The sequence below is a fragment of the Sarcophilus harrisii genome, chromosome 2 (assembly GCF_902635505.1).
Source record: "Sarcophilus harrisii chromosome 2, mSarHar1.11, whole genome shotgun sequence".
NCBI classification, from domain to species: domain Eukaryota; kingdom Metazoa; phylum Chordata; class Mammalia; order Dasyuromorphia; family Dasyuridae; genus Sarcophilus; species Sarcophilus harrisii.
In genome coordinates, this window is record NC_045427.1 from 254,967,960 (window position 1) to 254,990,894 (window position 22,935).

Sequence of the window (22,935 nt, forward strand, 5' to 3'; positions counted from 1 at the left end):
TATCAATAATGCCATCTGTCCTATCCAATACAAATGGACTACAACCCATATGGCTGATTTTTCCCCCTATTGATTACTCTGGTGAATGAGCTAGCAGAACCGCTCATAAAATCATCATATTATATGACACTGTCACTAAAAAGAACTGAAGAAAAGAAAAACACAAAATGATACTTAATTTGAAAGCTGTCAATTCAAATCAGTGAGAGTTTTAGTAGCCTTAGTTATAGTTCTCAAAGTGCCAAGTTTTGAATTTTATTATCTTAATTCTAAATTCTCTTAATACCTTCAAGCAGAAAGACCTTGATGGGGTGGCAGGAAGGCATATTAGGAAGAACATAAGAAATTAACATTAAATGTTGTTAGTAATTCATACAACAAATGTATTTATTTACAATTTTCCCCTTTTAAACACACATAATTTTAAAATTTCATTTAGCTTAAGAGACATGAATCACAGCTGAATGTCTTCAAAGTTGGAAGTCTGAATCAGATTTTATATTTGATACATATACTAATTGTATGGCCATAAGCAAGCCACTTAACCTCTGTTCTCCAGGTCTAGGCCTCTCTATGACTATAAATCACATATTGCTGATCTACTTCAGTATCTATAAGAGGAATTTCCAAAATTGATGAAATCACAGATTGGGACTTCTACATGTCATATGCTAATTAGTTCAACAAATGCATTTTTTCCAAATGTTTTTACTTCAGAAATGGTATATTAGTTTGAAATGCCTTTTATCTTTATAGAATTATAGTGTATTAGATAGAGACTTGGCATCAGGAAAATCTAGATATAAAATCTATGACTTTTACTAGCCAAGTGACTGTGGGTAAGGCAATACACTTAACCTTGAGCCTAAGGTCACTCTCAAAACATATGTACTAAATTATAAACCAAGGAGACCCATATTGATGAAATAATCCATCCTCATCCATCCTTCCTTCCACACAGACAAATCATAGCTCCCTGATTTAGCTTTGCATGAGGTTTCATAAATTTGACTCAATTGTCTAATTTTTGAGATACCTTTAAAAAAGGTATTTGTAGAAAAAATTCTCCCCCCCCCAGTTTTCTGCTTTCTTTATAATTTAGGTTGCATTAGTTTTGTTTATGTTAAAAACTTTTAAATTTTATATAATCAAAATGATCTGTTTTAAATTTTCAAGTGCTCTATACATCTTCTTTGGTCCTAAATTCTTCTCTTATCCATAATTGACAGAGAAATGATTTTATGCTCTCTTAATTTGCCTATGGCATCATCTTTTATGTGTAAATCATGTACTCATATTGACCTCATCTTATATAAGGTATGAGATGTTGGTCTATACCTATTGTCTGTCATACTGTTTTCCAGTTTTCCCAGGAGTTTTGTTTTTTTTAAAATCAAATAATGAGTTTTTGTTTCAAAAGCTTATATTTTTTGGATTTATCATATATGAGACTACTATGGTAATTTACTATGATATAATTTATAGTTGATGTATTCTATTGATCCACCACTATATTTCTTAGCTAGTACCAGATTGTTTTGATAATTATTGCTTTGTAACACAGTTTGAGATTTGGTATGGCTACAGCATCTTCAAATATATATTCATTTATTCCCTTAATATCTTTAAGCTTTTGTTCTTCCAGATAAATTGTTATTTTTTTTCTAGCTTTATAAATTTTTTTAAATAACTTCACAGATTTAGCACTGGATAAATAAATTAATTTAGGTAGAATTGTCATTTTTAATATTTTCCCAATTATTTAGATTTGACTTTATTTGCGTGAAAAGTATTATATAGTTGTGTACCTGTAACTCTTGGGTTTGTCTTGGCAGTTAAACTCTCAAGTACTTTATATTGTTTACAGTTATTATAAATGGAATTCTCTTCCTATATCTTGCTGCTGGACTTTGTTGGTAACATATATAAAGTCGATGATTTATATGGGTTTATTTTGTATCCTGCAACTTTGCTAAAGTTGCTAATAATTTCAAGTAATTTTTAAAGTTGATTCTCTAAGATTCTCTAGGTATACTATCATATTATCTGCAAAAAGGTATAGTTTAGTCACTCACTGTCTATTTCTAATTCTTTAATTTTATTTTCTTCTCTTATTGCTATAACTATCATTTCCAGTATAATATTAAATAATAAAGCCAATAATGAACATCCTCACTTTACCCCTAATTGTACTGGAAAGGCTTCCAGGTTAACCCCATTACAGACAGTGCTTGCTGAAAGTTTTAGATAAATATTACTTATCAATTTAAGGTAAATTCCCATCTTTCTATTTTAACAGGAATTGGTACTACATTTTGCAAAGATTTTTTCTGCATCTGTTGAGATAAAAACATGATTTCTCTTGGCATTTACTATGATCTATTATTCCAATCTAGTTTTCCTAATATTGAACCAATCCTGTATAAAAAGGTAATCAGGAAAGGGAAATCATAAGGGACTTAATTATGTTTACATTCCTATGTGGAAAGATAATACTTTTAATTCATATATATATGCTGTGGTTTGTCCTTCATTCTCAAAGAGGAGCTCCACATCAGGGAGGTGATACTTTAACATCTGAATGAATTGCATTTAAGTGAGAGAGGGCTGGACAAGATTATTTTTCTCACATTCCCCTCCAGTGCCATCTGGATTCAATGGCCAGATATATATCAGGACAACTGAAAATGATCCTGGATGCAGGGGGAGACCTTGAAGGCCTTTTTTAGCCAAAGTCTTCAACAGGTCTCAGTTTGACTAAGTCCACATCCATTTAGTGATTAGGGATAAGTAGGAATTGAGGCAAAGAATAGTCTCTTTCATCTAGTCAAAAACAAAAACAAAAACCACACCAACCTACCTAACTAAATAAATCTAGAAGGGAAAGACCCTCAAGGTTTCTGGTCAAACAGAAATGACTGCTCTTTGCATTCACTCTGAGTCAATGAGGACCCAAACAATGACCACCTGGGACCTGGCTTGGGTCCTAGTATTGGCCTGTCTATGACAGTCAGAGTGGCTTTGATTTAAGGCATGGTCCTTAAGAAAGAAATCTAGCCTATAAAACCCAAGACATCTTAGGATCAACCAGAGGTCCAAAAGAAAAAAAAGTTTTTAAGAGCATCTGTAGTTTAGGGTATGATCCTCTATGTGGACAAAGAGAGGGAAGGAAAGAAAGAAACTGAGGGAATGTAGGGAGAAAAGAGGAAGGAAGGAAGGAAGGAAGGAGGGAAGGAAAGAGGGAGAGAAGGAAGGAAGAAGGGAGGGAGGGAAGGAAGGAAGGAAGGAGGACGGGAAAGAAGGGAGAAAAGGAAGGAGGGAGAAAAGGAAGGAGGGAGGGAGGGAGAAGGGAGGGAAGGAAGGAAGGAAGGAAGGAAAGGAAGGAAAGAAGGAACTGGGGCAACTCTCTTCACAGAGGTTGTTGTTTATCTTTCATTTTTTATGAGGACCAGGACATCAGGAGGTGAGCAGTCATTTCTGTTTTGGCCAGATACCCTGAGGGCTTTTCCCTCCTAGATTTGTTTATTTATTTGGTTTTCTTTCTTTTCTTTTCTTTTCATGTCTTTTCTTTTTAACTAGATGGAAGAACCCATTTTTTGCCTCAATTTCTTCCTAGTCCTAACCACTAAATGAGTGTGGCCTCAGTCAAATGGAGACCTAGATGGCTCAGGAGGGAAATGTGACAGATGATGCTGTACAGCCTTCTCCCACTTAAATCCGATTCACTTGCATGCTATACACAGACAGAGGGCACAGATGTGAATTGAATATGAAGAGATAATTTAAAAAATAAATTAAGGGTTGAGAGAGGAATATACTGAGATAAAGGGAAAGGGAGAAGTGGAATGGTGCAAATTATCTGCCATAAAAGTGGTAAGAAAAAGCTTTTACAGTGGAGGGGAAGAGGAAGAAAGGAGGAGTGAGTGAACCTTACTCTCATCAAAAATGGCTAAAGGGAAAAGAATATACACACTCAATATGGATATAGAAATCTATCTTACCTTGCAGGAAAGTAGGAGGAAAAGGTGATATGAGAGGGGGGAGGTGACAGAAAGAAGGCCATATTGGCGGAGGGGGTAGTCAGAAGCAAAACATTTTTAAGGAAGGACAGAGTGAAAGGTGAGAGAAAATAGAATAAATGGGGAAGAGGAAATACAATTAGCAACAGTAATTGTAAAAAAGAATTTTTAAGCAAGTTTCTCTGATAAAGCCTCATTTCTCAAACATAGAGGGAACTGAGTTAAATTTATAAAAAAAATCAGAATGATCAAAAGATATGATTTGTGCTCAAAGGGCTATAAATTCATGTACATTCTTTGACCTAACACCACTACTACTAGGCATGAATCCCAAAAGAGATTTTTTTTTAAATAAGGAAAAGGACCTATAAGTACAAAAAAGTATTTATAGCAGCTTTTTTTTCTCAGGGAAAAGAATTAGAAAATAAGGGGATACCCATCAATTTGGGAATGGCTAAATAAATTGTGTTATATGATTATGATGGAATATTATTGTTCTACAAAAAATAGTGAGAAGATGCCTTCAGAAAAATCTGGAAAGTCTTCTATGTAATGAAGCATAACGAAATATACTGTGTGCAAAGTAACAGTAATATTGTGGGATGGTCAGCTGTAAATGATGTTACTATTATCAGCAATACAGCAATCCAAGATTACTCTGTAGGACTTATGATTTAAAAAATGCTATCTATACCCAGAGAATTGTGTCTGAATACATATTGAGGTATACCTTTGAACTGACTGTGACTTAATATATATTGAATCATAACTCTTTTTAACTTTATTTTTCTTGAGGATTATTTTTTGGAGGGTGGTGGGGGAATCTGTTTTCTTTTGTAACATGACTTTTATAGAAATGTTTTGCATAGCATACATGTGCCTTCTCAATGAAGGCTTGAAGTAAGGAGGAAGAGAGAGAATCTGGAACTCAAAGTTTTAAAAACAAATGTAAAGGGGATAGGCTAGATGGTACAGTGGATATAGCACCAGCCTTGGAGTCAGGAGGATCTGAGTTCAAATCCAGATTCAAACAAAACACTTATTAGCTTTAACCTTGTCAAGTCATTTAATCCCAAGTGCTTTGCAGCAAAAATCAAACAAACAACAACAAAAAAAAATGTAAAAAATTGTTTTACATGTAACTGGGAAAAATAAAAATTAAAATATTAAACAAACATTTTTCCACACTTTTTAAAAAAAAAAATCATGGCTTTCAGGTAGTCCAATAATTCTTTTTTCCCCATTTAATAGTATTTTTTTCCAATTACATGTAAAGATCGTTTTCAACATTTACTTTTGTAAAGTTTTGAGTTCCAAATATTTTTTCCCTCCTTTCCTTCCCTCATCCCTCCCGAAAATAGCAAGCAATTTCAAACAGATTATACAGTACAATTATTTTAAACATATTTCCATTATTAGTCATGAGGTAAAAGAAAAATCAAAACAAAAGGGAAAAATCATGATAAGGAAAATTTTTTTTAAAAAGTGAAAATAGTATGCTTTGATCTACATTCAGTCTCCATAATTGTTTCTTTGGATGTGGATGGCATTTTCCATTCCAAGTCTACTTAGTTCAATAACTCATGTATTTTTCTCCTGGAACTATTTTCTAAGTGAGTTGTTTTTCCAAAGAGAAATTTCACATTTTCCTAATTTTTTTAGAACTTTTTTTGATTTTGTTTTATTGCATCTTGATATCTCACAAATCTATTAGTTTCCCATTTGTTCAATTCTAATTTACTTATTTTTATTTTCCCCAGTTACATCTAAAACACCTTTTTTTTGGGGGGGGGGAGAAGAAATGTACATGCATTTTTTACATATCAATTCTAATTTTTAAGGAATTGTTTTCTTCAGTGAGCTTTTTTTAAAAATTCCTTTTCCATGTGACCAATTCTATTTTTTTGGGAGTTATTTTCTTTGGTAAATTTTTGATATCTTTTCTCATGCAATTGATTCTTTTTTCATTATTATCTAATATTACTCTAATTTCTTTTTTCTAATTTTTCTTCTACTTCTCTAATTTGCTTTTAAAAATCCTTTTTAGCTCTTCCAGGAATTTTTTTGGGCCTGTTACCAAATTACATTTTTCTTTGAAATTTTTACATGTAGCCATTTTGACACTATCGTTCTCCCTTAAGTTTATGCATTGATCCTTCCTATCACCATAGCAACTTTCTATCGTCATGCTCTTTTTTGATTTTTGCTCATAGTTTTCTTCTTTTTTTATGCCTTGGTGTTTTCATATGAGACTTGGACTCTAGTCCTGTATTGTCCCAAGTTTTTTGTGCTAGGGCTCTGGGTCTTACTGGTGACTTTCACTGAGCTCATGCTTGGCTACTTGCTTTTTCTGAATAATGGGCTTCCCTTCTGGTTTGTCCTAGGTAGTAGAGTTTCACTGTTGACTTCCCTTGTGTGTGGAGTTTAATTGCTGGTCTGCTTCAGGGAAGGGACCTTGCTGTTGGGTGGCTATGGAAACAGGGTCTCTTTGCTAGTGAGTCCAGAGGCAGGGACTCACTGTGGCTTGTCCTGGGACAGGGTTTCATTAGGGGTCAGCAAAGGGGTAAAGATTTTGCTGGTAACTTGGGTGGAATAGCTGGGGTAGGGCCTTTCTGAGATGCACAGATGCTCACTTGCCTAGAGGGATGTTGGTTTGCAGGCCAGCAAGATCTCCCTGATGGATTGCTTTAGGTTTGGAACCTTGCTGCAAATCCTTTGATGTAAGGCTGGCTGCTACTGCTCTTGGACCTTGCTCCCCTCCTACCCCAGTGAGGCAAATGTTTTCTGCTGGGTTGGTAAACTGCTTCCCTTTTCCACATCAATTTAGAGGTGGTTTTTCTAATTGCTTGGAGGAGAATCTGGGATGGTTTCAGAGGGTTCCTTCCTCATTCTGCCCATCTTGGTGCCAGAAGTAAGAAGGAAGGTTTTTAAATCATTTTCTTCTTATGTGTTAGAATCACAGTCTCAAACAATAGCAGCAGAAGAATGTAGTAGGAAGCTTCCACATTGAAATATTATTTATAATATTTAAGTCAATAGTAGCAGTGGCTTAGTATTATAATTTGTCCTACCTATGTGTGATTATAAGCTTTCTGAGTTTTAGGAAATTGGGGTTAATTTCATAGCTTTCCTAAAACCTAGCATAGGGCCTTGCACTAGGTAGGAACCTAATTCTCATTGGATTAATGCAAATTGTATAAATCCACTAAGTATGAAATAAGTATAACAATCATAAAAATAATTCATAGTTCACAGGAAGAGAAATACAGTAACTGGAAGGCTCAATCTTTCCAATTTGATTTCGTATTTCTATATTAGTTCAAGCTGTCAAGTAGGCATTAGTGATTTTGTTTCATAGACCTGGAAATTATTTTTGTGTTTTAAGGCTTTTAATGCTGGTTAGGACTCATTTTACCCAACTGAATTTCTGAATGATATACTGGGATCTGATTCTTTGAATATATATTTTCTCTCCTGGGACTTTGTCCTGTGGAGTATATAAGTGCATAAAAGTGAAGAGACCACATATCAGGCAGTGTATGTTTTATGTAATGTAGTTATGTATGAGAAGAATTTGGCTTATTTTTAGATATGAAGATGCCACTTTTGAAACTTCTTGTCAGTGAATATTTTTACCTGGGAAAAATCACTTAAGTCTCAGTTTCTTTCTCTATGCAATGATAAAAATAAGGACCCATTTCCCAAGATTGCTGTGAGGATTCAATAAGATAACATATATAGGAAAGCAAGAAACAAGCACTGATTCAGCCTCTCCATGGAATGTTCCAGGACCATGCTAAACTCTCTGCAAATAGCATCTCATTTGAGCCTCACAGCAACCTTGCTGAGAGGTCATGTTATTATTTCCCTCATTTTACACTTGAGGAAACTGAGGCATAGAGATGGTGAGTGAACCGGGGACACAGTCACACCTTCCTGGTTGGAAACCCTGAGCTATGGAGAGCAGTCCAGCTGCTCAGTGGTGGCTGGGAAGGAAAATTACCTTGAGGTAAGGGATGTTACAGGGAAGCACACTGATGCGACTCTTTCCAGGAGCAAGTACAGGGCTAATCTGATTATGATTCTAGGACCAAGGACAGCAGGCAGAAGAGGAGGAGACTACTGGGGAGAGCATGGATCCAGGTTTATGGGTAGTGGGCATCAGAGGCCTCATGATAGGGGTGAAAGGACTAAGATGGCCCTGGTTCCTGGGCGGGGTTATGCTCTGTGTTAGAAGACTAGAATTTGTGCCCCAGATTTCCTAACCCTAAATCATGTGCCATCTGAGACTTTACTGGAAAACATTTGAATGTGAACTCCTTGAGGACAAGGTTCATATTTTTGCCTTTCTTTGTATCCAAGCATTCAGCATAGTTCCTGTAACTTAATAAGGGCTTAAAATGCTTTTCTACTGACTAACTGACATATCTGCTAACGTTAGGGATCCTGCTCCTTTTATAACTTACCTCATGGGACTGCAACAAGGAAAGCATGTTAAGGAATCAAAAATAAGAAGAATCATAGAGAAAATGAAATTTCAAGAAGTTATACATATATCACCCCAGAGGCAAAAAAAATTCATCTTCTACATCAAGTCACTAGGATCAGATTTTCTGTAAATATTGGAGTCATACATGATTGACTCAAGTGTAAACTCAAAATTTCTTTTTCTTATAAATAGAAGCAGAGTGGTTTCACAGCAATACTACCAATATTGGAAGTTGTGGGGGGCAAAGTCATCTTTCAGGGATGTGATTTAAATATAATTCCATTTTCTAATTTAAAAGAAACTTTTTCAGTTGAATGAGTTTAGGGAAAAATGGAGAGCAAATGGAGAGGCTAGGGTTGCTGAAGGGAGGGTTTTGCAAGTTCCTTAAGTTTCTTCCTGCCAGAAAGTCAAGAGATCGAAAGAGCTGTTTATGCTGAGCCGGATGTATCTAAAATAAGGTTCTTTCAAACCACAGTGTCTGGAAGCACGTCACTGGTGCTTTGGCTCAATGAAAGAAAGCACTCAAGGAAAATTATGGAAACATATGCTATTGGGACATATTTCTACTTTCTGAACTAACATAATTATTGCTGATGCTCTTCACTTTTTTTTTTTAAACCATGATTCTTGCTCTTGGTGCTATTTCCTTTTGTACAACATGCTGTCATGTGGTGAATCGAAGCACTATAGTCTTTCCTCTAAGACTGCCAGGCAAGAAGAGCACTGTAAATGCAATATGTTTAGTCTTGGCGGGATGGAAGGATCTTATGTTTTAGTCTAGTTGGTCCTACCAACAACCATGCCTGTCAGACTGAATGTACAGCTTCTACTCTAAGAAGAAGAATCATAGGGAAAAACAGGTTAAAAATGAAATGAATGGGCAAAATGAAAACTTGGCAGGCTCTTAGTAAAGCCTATGGAATACTTCAATACTTGGAAGGATCATTAATTTCACCGGTGAGGAAATTGATGCTCAAAGCAACCTAACCACATGCTCTTAGATGGCTTAACAGGTAGCTATTATTACCTGGTGGCCAGCTTTCTAACGATTATCCTCTCCTGTGAGTCTTAGTTCCTAGGATCACAGATCTAGTGATGGAAGGATTTCAGAGGCAATTGAATACAAATTCTTCACTTTAGATATAAAGAAAATTTGGATAGTCTAGCTAATGTTCTGGTTTTCCTTCTCCCTATCTTGATGGTTCCTTCTCATCCAGTTTTGTTGATTCCTTGCACTCTCTTGATCTCCTAAAGTTTGGATGACCTCAAGGTCGTGTTATCAGCTCTCTCATATCTCTTTATATGTTCTGCAGTAGTAATTTTATCTACTCCTAGGAGTTCAACTATTACCTGATGAAGTTGACTCCTAAATATATCTACATCTACATCTACATCTACATCTACATCTACATCTATATCTACTATATCTATATCTATATCTATATCTATCTATCTATCTATCTATCTATCTCTCTATCCAGGCTCCAAGCTCAACCTCTAAGCAGGTTCCTCATCTGACATCTCTCTCTCCCCTCAGGCTATGAGTGACCTCAAATTCAATATATCAAAAACCAAATTTGTCCTCATTATAACTTCCCCTTTTAGGTGATGACAACCCCATACTTAGCTACCTAAGTTAGATAATTAACTGATTTTTTCCCCTTGTTTTCACTTGCACCCCTGATTTTCAATCAGTTGCAATATTTTGTTGATTTTTACTTTGACAGTTTGTGGTCTTTTATATTACTGTAACCTAGTAAAGATTCTCATTTCTTCTTGTATGGTCTACTGTAGTATCCTGTAAACTGCCTATAATTTCATATATATATATATATATATATATATATATATACTGTAAAGATAAACTCGTCTATAATTTTTCTCATACATATATACATATAACTTAAAAATAATCCTCCTAAAGTACAGTTATGACATATTATTTTCCTGCTCAATATATATATATATATATATATATATATATATACTGCCTCTAGAATAAACATGCTTTTGTTTGACATTGAGAGCATTTTATTACTCCAAACTATCTTTCCAGAATATTTTACACTGCTCCCCTTTGTACCCTTTTAAGTCCTAACAAAACTGGACTGATTATTCCAATTTTTCACGTAGTTCAGTTCCACTCATTGTAAGGATAGTGATATCTTTAACAGAAATAAAAGAAAAATTTAGGAAAAGGGGTAGATTTGAGTGGAAAGATAATTATTTTTGTGGCTCTTAAATTTGAAATGTCTATGGCAAGCCAGTTGGCAAAGTCCAGTAGACAAATGGTTATGTAGGAATGGAACTAAGAATAAGAAATAGGGTTGGATCTGGGAGTTATATGCATAGAAAGGATATTTGAAGAGCTCACCAAAAAGGAGAGTGTATAGAGAAAAAAGAAAGGGCAGAACTTTGTGGTGGTTTACTCATAATTAAAGGGCAGGTCACAGATGATGCAATAAAGGAAACTAAGAAGAAATAGCAAGACAAGTAGAAGGAAACCAAAAAATGGAAAAATATCAATCTAAAATTTAACAACAAATTCCCAGTGAGGTAGGGAAGAAAGATAACTGGCTCTGGAATAAAACTATGTGGGTTCAAATTTTTTGTCTCATAATTATCACCTGTGTATCTCTGGGGAAGTCACACAGTTCTCAATTTCTTTTGAAAAATAAGGGGTTAAACTAAGTGATGTTGGAAATCTTTTCCAGATCTCTATTTATGATCCATTGACATCATTCATTATAAATCATAATTCAACAAAATGTAAATGATTTCAAAAAAGGGGAAAAAACCACTTTTCCCAAAGGCAGCCCATTCCAAACATTTATGGAAGTTTTGCCTTAAGTCACACCTACATTTGCTCTTTTCCAACTTCTACTGATTTTTTCCATTTCTACTTTGGAGACAAGCAAAATGAACCTAATTATCATCCCAAGGTGCCCTTTCAACTTCTTGAAGATTCTCATCATGTCCCCATTCATTTTTCTCTTATCCATGGTGATTCTTATATAGCATGCCTTTTATCCTCTGACCATCCTCCTGGTTATCCTTCTCTAACCACATCAACTCATCAATAGGCTCTATATTATAAAGTCTACAGCTGAAGACAATACTCCAAAAGTGCTCTGAAACAAAGGACAGCCAGACAATATCTTCCTTATTCCTGGATTCTACACCTTCCTTAAATTAGCCTAAGTTTGTAAGAGCTTTCTGAGCTGCTAGATTCCAAGGCTGACTCACGTTGAACTAGCAGTTGACCAATATACTATAATCTTAGAGGGCTAAGTATAACAGGCCACAAAGATCTTACCCCTGTCATATCCCACAGTGAACAGAAAGGCTGAGCAAAGTGTTTTCTACATTTATTTCCCTTTTTTTGTTCTTTTTGCCAGTCTGAAATAAGCCTTCAGAATTGCTTTAATTTTCAATTATCTCACTGGCAATTTAGAAACTTTTAATTCATATGGCTGCTGATATCGTGGCTTTCCCCCCTTACTTCTTGGAGTAGCTCTTGTTATATATTTGAATTGGTTCCTTATATATCTGGGCTATTACACATTTGTCTAATATAATCAAGTAATAGCTTCCCTTATAATTTTAACTGCACTGATTTTCTCTACATAGAGACCTGACAATTTTACATAAGAGAAGGTGTCCACTTTATTTTCTGTGATCTTCATTGTCCTTTTTTTGAAATTCTAATCTCCCCATGCATGGTTGTAAAAGGCATTTTCTTTTATGTTCTTCTAAATGCTGTAACTTTTTACATCTTCATCATGTTTCCTTTTGTAATTTATTGTGTTATGTTGTGTTGTGTGAGACATTAGTCTAAAGTAATTTCTGCCAGATTCCTTTATAGTTCTTCTCGCAATTTTTTTTTTTGGTCAAATAATTAATTTTTACTCTAGTTTTTGGAGTCTTTGGGTTTACTTAACACAAACCTACTATGTTTGTTTCCCTCTGGAGGCTGTATACCTAAACATAGTAGGTTGTATTTTATTTGACAAAAAAAACATATTGATGATTACTGCTATTAGTTATAGTTTGGGTTCTGATATTGCTTAGCTTCCCTTCTCACTTTCCCCTCCTTATTTCTCTAGAGATTCTTGACCTTCTATTCCTCTAGATGAATGCTTTTCTTCTTATTTTTTCTCTATGTCTATAAAGTAATCCTTTGGTAGTTTTATTTATGATTTACATAGCACTGAATAAGTAAGTTAATTTGGTAGTATTGTCATTTTATATAGATTAATCAAGAATAATTGATATCTTTCCAATTATTTAGGCCATTTTTTATGTCTAAAAGGAAGGTTTTATAATTGTATTTATTTGGTCCCTATGTATAGCTTGGTAGATGAACTACCAAATATTTTATGCATTCAATTTCAGTCTTTTTTTTTTTTTCCAGTTGTGTCCAACCAACTCCTCATGTACCCATTTGGGGTTTTCTTGACAAAGATACTGAAGTGGTTTGCCATTTCCTTTTCCAACTCATTTCACAGATGAGGAAACTGAGGCAAAAAGGGTTAACTGACTTGCCCAGGGTCACATAGCTAGCAAGTGTCTAAAGCCATATTTGAGCTCAAGAAGATGAGTCTTCCTGCCTCCAGAGCCAGCACTCTATGAAGTATGGCACCACTTAGCTGCCCATACATCTATAGTTACTTAGATTAGGATTTCTTGATATCTTCCAATCAAATATGGTTATATAGAAAAAGCTGGGATGTTGTGGAATTGTTTTCTTCTTCTGGCTTGGACACAGGTGATTTGGGGTCTATAATATTTCTTTATTATACTCAACAATTTCTGTTTTACTCATGTCTAAAGACTTAGTGCCTAATAGAGGCTTTATTTTTGAGTCAGGTTTTTCTTCCATCTCATCTTTTGGGAGAAGTGGTTAAGTGGATTTCTTCAGCTTCTACTGCTGACTTCCACTTTTGGTTAATCTTCCTGGAGAATGCTGGTAGGCTTCAAGATTCCTTGGATCACAAGGGCTTAAACTGTTACATCTTGAGGTGTGAGTGCTGTGGATTTCAGAAGCTCTTGTCTGAATGTTGCTGTCCTGATTTGACTGTATTTGGCTCCTAACTGAAGCCTCTTGTTATCACTTAATTAAGTGTGATCCCCATTACACTTTATTTTCCTTGTATAGGCGATCTACTCTTGTTGCTTCTTGGTACAGAAAGTTCCTGTATTATTTTTGGTTCATTTTGGGAAGCTTCCATCTTGTTTTATGTTTAATCAGGCCGATTTTTCTGACTGGGTCTCTATCCTATTGCCCATGTGTTTCTGGTTGACTTTCTGGATAGTACTGAGTTTGATTAAGTAAACTTACTGATGAGAAACTGATTTTATTTTTTCAGGTTTATTGTTTAAATAGATTTTTAACTGATGCATTTTTACATTTTCTACCTTTTCCCTGTATCCTTTTTTTTCCCTCCTAGAGCACCATCCCCTTTAACAAAAAATTTTTGAAACAAAAAAAGGGAAGAAAAGAAAAACAATCAACAAAACTGATCAATACACTGAAAAAAAATCTGTTTTATGCAATATTTTCTATCTGTGGACTTCTACTTTCCTCTCTACTCAAATTCCCACCAAATCTTTCCCTCTTCTGCTTCTAACTATTACAAAGGAATAGTTAAAGGCATATTCACATATAACTTTTTAGGGCCAAATTTGTTTATTGTAAATTTGCAACATTCAATTTTGATTATATTGTGGTTGTTCTTTCCATTTAGATTAATGTAGTCACTGTGTATATTGTTTTCTTGGCTCTACTTCATTTTGTATCAGTTTTTATATCTTTCCATGCTTCTCGGTTCTACAGTTTGTCATTTCTTATACTACTATAATATTCTATTTCAATTACCATAATTTGTTGGCTAATTCCTGATCAATGGGTATTAATAAGTGTTTCCAGTCTCTGACTACCACAAAAAATGCTATTATAAATATTTTGGTATAGGTGGAGCCTTTCTTTTTGTCAACAACCTATTTGGTGTATATGCCTAGCAATGAAATTTCTGGGTCATGGGTATGAATATTTTAGCCACTTTATCTGAATAATTACAAACCTCTTACCAGAATTATTGCATTAAATTATGGTTTTAGTAACGATGCCACACTAACTATTCTCCGCTTTTGTCAACTTTGCCAATTTGCGAGTGAAGTGAAATCTCATAGATGTTTTGATTTGAATTTGATTTCGATTATTATTAGTTATTTGGAGCAATCTTTCATGGATTGTTTATAGTTTGCAGTTACTATTTTGAAAACTGTTCAAAACCTTTTTTCCATTTATCAATTGGGAAATGAAAATCAGAGAGAAAAAAGAGGAAATTGACCAAACAAAAGCTGCTGGATGGATAAACCAAATCTAAGAGTTTTTTTTTCCCAAAGACTCACAAAATAGATAGAGTATCAGACTAGTATTATCACAAAATAAAGAGGAAAATCAAATTGCTAGGATATAACAAGATGAAGTCAAAACAAAGAAGAAACAAAAATAATTAACAAAATAATTATCAGAATGTATTAGATATCAGTAAATATAAGAATTTAAAAGAAATAGGAGTAACTAAAAAAATAAAACATTCAAGTTAATAAAATAAGAACCAGTTCTCAAAGAAATTGAACTGCCAAAAATATAAAACAAAACCAAGTTACATATATTTACCATTAAATTATATAAAACATTAAAAAATAAGCTTTTGCTTATACTATAAAAATAAAAGGAAAGCATTCTAAATATTTCTTTTATGTTACTGATAGCCCAAATAGGGAGAAACAAAAGAGAGAAGGCTAATCTCAGTAATGATTACTGATATAAATACTTTAAATAAAATCTTCAAGGTGACAATGGTTATATATTTAGAAAATAATTCATAATTTGCTTTGATTAAGTTGGATTCATTTCCAGGATATAGGTTATTCAGCATTAAGAAAATGATAACAATAAAAATCTTGTTTCAATTTCAATATTTTAATTATTATAATTTTGTCAAAATATAGCACATATTTATATCAAAACTATAAAAAGCATAAGCACTGAAGGGAACTTCTTTAATATGATCAAATGCAAATAGTTAAAATCATGACCTTGCATTTCTTTCAGTGTGAAAAAGACTGTGTTCCTAATACAAATGATATAAAACAAAGATCATTCCTTTCCTTTCTCTTATTGTACATATCTATAAAGATATGATAGTTATAGTAAAAGGACAAATGCGATCATTCCTTTCCTTTCTCTTATTGTACATATCTATAAAGATATGATAGTTATAGTAAAAGGACAAATGCAATATATACATATAAACACTGGCAAAATAAAGACAAAATTTATCTTTACTTGAAGATGGAAAAACAAAGGCCCAGAGAGATTAAATTATTTACTCAGGATCACACTGCTATAGATACTTGAGGTAGGATTTGAACACAGGTATTCCCAATGTAAGTTCACTGTTTCATCTACTGCACTGATATAGAACAAAATAATCAGAAGCACAACTTGTTGTTCAATTGTTTCATTTGGTGTCCAATTATTTGACCCTATTTGTTTTTTTTTTTTTTTTTGGGCAAAGATACTAGAGTAATTTACCATTTCCTTCTCCAGCTCATTTGACAAGGGAGGAAACTGAGGCAAAAAAGATGAAGTGACATGCCCAGGGTCACACAGCTAGTAAGTGTCTTGAGGCCTAATCTGAATTCAGGTCTTCCTGGTTTCAGGCTCCACAACTCTACCCACAGCCCTATATATAACTATAACAATGTAAATTAAAAGGTTACAAAAGTAAAGACAGATTCTGAAGAAGAATAAAAGCCACCAAAGTCTTAGAAAACAGGCATTGAAGCATACTCTAGCTTTTATGGTACAGAGGCCAGGGATTATTAGGACATTGTTAGATGTGATCACTGCTTTTGTTTGTTTTAACTTGTGTCATATGAGAGGTTCAATCTGGGTATATATCTGAAACAACTGTGATATAAAGGCGAAAAGCATTAATAAAATGGATTTAACTAATGTTTTAATAATCCATTTACATTTAACTTGAGAGTTTTAGCAATTTTTTTATATCTTCTTTAAAAATCTTTTTTAAAATCTGGGCCTTATTTATGGTATAAATGAATATCACTTTCTTCCTCCAATAACAAGACTCAGTTCAAGTGAAACTGGGTTCAAAAAAACCATTCCTAATTCTGCTGGATGAATCTATCCTTCCCCATATTTTCCTGGATGATTATGCCTTTATTTATACTATGTTCTCATTACATTCTACCTTGTATCATAGCTCCTTGAGGATCTATGATATTTTTCATCTCAATAATCCTTTCACCTAAAATAGTAGACTCCAAATAGTAGATATTTAACAGATATTTGTTGGATTTAATTGAATTGTTGGTAGGACCTTATGGAGTTCGAACTTCAGTGACACAGCCTTTGAAAATATAGGACTACCAAGATAGGTTGTCTTATCAGAGTAGAATTTTTATGAAAGTTGAGAAATTCCAGGCAAAAGAAATATTTTTTTTATTTTATAAACTCTATATTTTATAAGCTCTTATAAACTCTAAATTCTACATGCTATCTTTAAGAAAGAGCAGATTTCTATATCTTACTCCATAGGTAAAAGTCCAATTAATTTGTCTGAGTAATGTAAGTGATGGAATAATTCAGCGCAACTGAGAAAATAATACTAATACTTATGGCTAACCTCAGGGGCTATAACATGGGATCAAAATCTAATTTTTCAAAGCTAATGAATGTAATTTAAATGGATTATATGAAAGTACATAGAGGATATATTTTTTTTCCTGTGAAAAATCTCCAAATAGAGGAAATAAAATGAACCCATTCCTCTAAAAAGTATTAAAAAGATAACCCTCTCTTTACCATTTGCACTCTGGAAAGCATACAGTGTAATACATGGGCAGAAGTGTTTTTAAACAGTTATTATTTAAAAGAAAGTCCAAGTGGTATTAGTTGCTTTTAAAGAATTCTTAACTTATTGCTTTGGGGAATTAACATAAAGTTAGTGATGAATATAACTTTCTATTAAGCAATTTTCTTTCTCAATTGTGCACAGCCACTTACAAGGCAGAACATAACAGCTCAATCAAGCCTCATTATACCAGATTTAGTTCAAGCCCTTCTGAAGTACACTGAGAAAGACTTAATATTGCCTGGAGAAAATCTTTTCATAAATTGCTCTTTTGAAAACTAGAAAGAAAATGAATATTATGGGTACCTTTTTATGTGTTGTCAAATTCTTTTGCCACGTGTCAAAAGCAGCTGGAATGTACTTGCTGCTGGTTACATAACAATGTGCCAGTAGGACATGGCGGAGTGTAGTTTCTGGGCTCATCGCTTTAAGAATTTTCAGGGTGTGCCTTAGAGATACAGAAGCTTCAGTCCAGACTCCACCACCCACAAGCTTCATTGTACAAGGTACCAAGGCAATCTGTCCAGCAAGGTACAGGGTTTTTCCCACCTACAACAGAAAAAAAAGGAAGATAAAATTAGTAAAAAAAAAAAAAAAAATTCTCTTATTCAGATGATTTCATGGTTTTCACCATTATGATTCCTAAAAGTTCACAAGTTCACATCAGTCTGTTTCTGGTACAAACTAGTTTCTAAACACTTCAATTTGTATTACCAGATGCATTCTGGATTTACTATATGCTTAAAGTACCTGTGAATAAATGATTTTTTAAAATCAGCATAACAGTAAGTATCTGTATGAATGGAGTGCATTGGTAAGGAGGGGTAATGAGTACACTGGAAAGTTCTACTGTTCACTATCAGTATGACTCTCAAGAAGTCACTTTTTAAGCCATCAGTTTTTACAGCTATAAAATGAGTGTTGAAATACATACATTTTTAGCTATCTTCTAGCTCTAAATTCTATGAAAGAAGTGTGATACAATGGAAAGATGACTGCTTTGGAACCAGAGAATCTGAGTTCAAATGCTGAGTCCATGTCTGCTATTCTTGTTAAGTTTGGCCAAATAATTTCACTTTTGGGGGATCAAATCTGTAAAAGAAGTATCTGTAAAAAGATCTATAAAAAGAAGTTGAATTAGATGACTCCTGAGGTGTCTTCCAGTTCCAGATCCATGATCCTATGAACCTCATTATGCCATTTTTTTTTTTTACTTCAGAGAATCATTTGTCATAAGGAGGTACTGTTTTGAATTTTATTTAAAATAACAAATACAAAATAACAAAAACAATTTTCTTTTTGGTAAGGTGGTCTCATGGGGCAAATCCTAAAGAAGAATAATGTATTTTTATTAAATTTTAAATAAGAACTCTTGTTCTTGATCAACTGGAGACACAAGACATAGGAACGTTTGGCTTTTATTCTTGCTAGGTTACATTTTTCACCTGCACATTATATCATTAAGAAATTTTATAATCAATTTAATTTTTTTTGTTGTTATATTTTTTAGATATTGTTGTTAAAAATAAAAATCTGAGGGCAGCTAGATGGTGAAGATCAGGATTTAAATCTGGCTTCAGATACTTACTGTGTGACTATAGGTAAGTCAGTTAATTTTGACTGCCTCCCAAAATAAATAAATAAAAAATAAATACATGATAGTAAAATAAGTGATGCCTTAGACCTTTTTCTATTTTGCTTCAAAAAATCTGTGTTGTAGAGCACTAGACAGTTCAAGTAACTGGAAGACTAAAGATGCAAGTTATTCAATGTACTGAACTATCCATAAAAAGAGTAAAGACTTTTTTCACTTATCGGGTCACTGTATCTATTCCTTAATCTTTAATAGGGAATTTATAGAACTTTTATCAGACCTGAATGTTTGCTAGATGGAACTAAAGATTTCTCTGAATAAAAGCTCAGTAAAAAGAAATCTCCATCCTGGAAGACAAGGCAATCAAACCATGTGACAGTCCCATATGCAACTCCAAATCTGTCCTCATCACTGTCTGTAGAGCTCACAAAAGAGTCACACATGTAGCTATTGGAAGAATATCTTACACAATTTGGCATACAACTTCTAAGATTAGCAGCTGAAGAGGGGGAGGAAGAGGAGAGGAACATAATAGATGAATTGACACCCATCCACTATCTTTTAAAATTATTTGGAATGTTAAAAATATTGTTTTGATTAATCTATATATACCCTCAAATTTGAAAGAGAAATGTAAAGCATGTTTTGGTTGAAAGAACAAATGGTTTTAAAAAACTACTATGAAATATATGTCACTGAACAAGGGAGTCCAGCCAGCTCCCAAGTGGCATGTTGACATGATGAGAAGCAAATCCAGGATGCTGTGAATCAAAGAGGAATGGGTCTATTTTTAAAGAGCCTGTGTTTCCCACCCCCTATGCCAAGTGCAACCTTCTGGAGAAGCCCAGCCTCCAAAATAGGTAAGGGTCTAAATGTTCCAGGAGCTATCTCCCCAACATTTATCTACCTCCTCCCCCAAAAGGCCTTTGGCTCTACATGCATCACCCATGTTAATTAAGAGACAAACAAGAGCTGTTCAACCAAGTCACTTCCCCTATTCTTGAACAGATTGTTTGAGACATAATATGAATACTAATTAATGATAAAATATCTGTCGGTGTTTTGAAATATGGATTAAGATAGCACTTTTTAAAAACCTCCCAGATAGTTCTTGTACAATAAGTCCATTGGTCATATGAAGGGTCAGGCTCCAGCTCCGAGATATGTGAGCAAAATTGGCAGAGCTTTTGGCTCCAATTCAGTGGGAAATTGTGGAGGGCTTTTTTTGGGTTAACTTTCTTTTAACCTTTTTTCTCCCTCTGCTAAATTGGAAAAGTTAAAAAAACCCTTTTTTTCAAAACTGAATGGAGAGAAGAAAAGAGTGTCTTATAGAACTACTATAGTGGGTAGAAGGAGAAAGACAAATTACTCATCAAGAAGTGTGGATCTACACTACATGGATCCCAAGCAGGTCTGATTTAGTCTGATTATAATGTAAAAAACACAAACGTTCAGTCCTTTACCAAGGAACTTTTGTTTTCCAAAGTTGTTGCTGAGTTTGTTTGTTTTCCCCCCAGTAAAGTCTAATTCTCCATGATCCTACTTGGGCTTTGTTGGCAAAGATATTGGAATGGTTTGCTATTTCCTGATCTGCAGTTCATTTTAGAAGTGAGAAACTGAGGTAAATCAAATTAAGTAATTTGCCTAGGGTCACACAGCTAGTGAGCATCTGAGACAGGATTTGAACTCATAGAGATGAGTCTTCCTGACTCCCAGTACTGCATTCTATCTATGTGCCACCTAATTTCCTTTAACCCCTTTAACATAAAGGGTTAACATAAAAATCCTTCCTACATATATTCTTCTTTAGGTGCAACTTTCTTCCACCCAACTATACTAACCAGATCCATTCTTACATAGAAAGTGTTCCATATTGCAAAAGTAGAAGGTTTACTGAAACTCTTAATGCTAGTTTAAGTTATTAAAGCATAAAATGGCAGTAAGGCCTTTGGAACACTTTGTACCTATCTATGTCTCTCTCCAATCATCTTGTCCTCTCTGTTCCCCCTTCTCCCCCAAACAAAACAAAACTTTCAAGTAGAATGAAAGCGCATTTATTTATGGGCAGGGGCTGTCTCACATTTGTATTCATATCCATAGTGCCTAGGATGTAGTAAAATGCTTACTGATTGATGACGCCAAGTATCCATGAACATAGACCTAGGGGAAAAGTACCCCTTTTTGTTAAATGGAGAGAGGATTATGAACATTATGTTCACATTTTAAAGTAGTGATTGTTTTGTGCAGATGACAGTTCTTAATTTGAAGTTAGAAAGACCTAGGCTGAAATTCTATCTTGAACAATAATTTAGCAGTGCAAATCTTGGATAGGTGTTGGAATCTTTACTAAAGTGTTAAGACATTTCTTTACAAAGTGTTAAAGACATTGGAGTTAATTTAATCTTAGAGTTATTTTGGGCTAGAATTTGAAACAAGGTACTAAGTGGAACTGACTGAACAATGCTTGTGTTCACACCTTTAGAGAGCTCAAGTATCTAAGTACTCAATGGAGTTCACAGGAGAATTCAGGGCTGGCTTAGTCTGAATTCACACCTCCCTTGAAATTCTTAGGACCAGAGAGCACTCTGGGAGATAACCCATAATCCCTGCCTCGAGAAGGAGGAGTTAACCTTTGGGAGATGATATATATGGAGGAAGCTCTTGGAGCGAAAGAAGAATTTCTCCGGAACATCAACAGGGCTCTGAGACAGAACACTCAGGAAGAAAAGAGTACTCGCCACAGACTGGAGATTGAGAAGCCACGATTCGGAGCTGGCTGGAGGCTGAAGAAAGCAGAGACGGAAGCCGAGGACAAAGCAGCAAGCTCTCTTGAAGCCAGGCAGAGAGATAGGCCTCAACTAACCGGGCTATTTTGGAAGGAGAAATAAACGTTTGCATTTTGCCAGCTGGCTGTGATTTTGGATTAATTATTGATTGCAACTGAGACTAAGGCTGCCTTCCAAGAAAACCCCTCAACAGATAGGGTTAATTTCTTCAACTCTCAGATAATTCCTCAGGACTTATCTACTGAGTCACAGAAAAGTTGTGATCTTTGGTAGAGCAAGTTCTCACAAGTAGAGCCAACTACACTGAAGAAATAGCCTTTTTGATTGAGTATTCAGTACTATGAAGTTCAGTAAAGAGAATGGCTGAAATAATAATTTAAAATATAGTTGTGGAGCAGTGCAAATATCTGCCAAAATATGTCTCATCCTTTCTTCTAAACCAAGTATTTGTTTTGGTTTTAGAAATTCTACCAACAATCTACTAGTCCTCTTTTTCTTTCTTTTAGGTCATATATTTACCCAGAATGGGGAAGGCATGATTATACAAGTCATTGAATTGTAATTCTAATTATTTGAAATTATTGGATGAGTTGTAGATAATTTGAAATGCAGATAATAAAAAATATATTTTTGAATTAATACCTGAATATAGGCAAATTTGATTTTTAAAATTTTCACTTAAAATAGAAAAATTTTACTCAGGAATATGCTGGGAAAGTATCTAATTTCCCTCTTTTCTTCCACTATTTGCTTTGATCATTACTATGATGATAATATATAACTCCTCAGAATGATGAAAAGTCTGGCCTCTCTCAAATCTTCCCTGGATTGGGAAAAATGATTCAATCTTTGGGTCTTGGTCTCTTTCTCTCTCTCTGTCTCTGCCTCTTATCATAAATCAATAGGGGAGTCGAAATGTCCACAAAGCTGTAGAGAAGTACTGCTAGTCTTTAAAATGTCAGCAAATCAAGTACAGAAGAAAAAGTTAAAAAATGAAAGTAATATTTCTTGTATATAAATAATTATATAGATAATTCAGTATGAATGATTGTTAAATGGAAATGTACTTTTAATATTTGTACTTTATGCATTATCTCTT

At 34.2% G+C, this 22,935-nt stretch overlaps 1 protein-coding gene across 2 annotated transcripts in view; it reads right to left on the bottom strand.

Annotated features, from left to right (window-relative positions):
- DPH6 (diphthamine biosynthesis 6) overlaps positions 1 to 22,935 on the bottom strand; it is a 475,226-nt gene that overhangs the window by 106,045 nt on the left and 346,246 nt on the right. For both annotated transcript variants that reach the window (XM_031952046.1, XM_031952047.1), the window contains exon 13: positions 17,763 to 18,005. In XM_031952046.1, the coding sequence (XP_031807906.1) occupies positions 17,763 to 18,005 (243 nt within the window). The remainder of the gene's footprint in view (positions 1 to 17,762; positions 18,006 to 22,935) is intronic.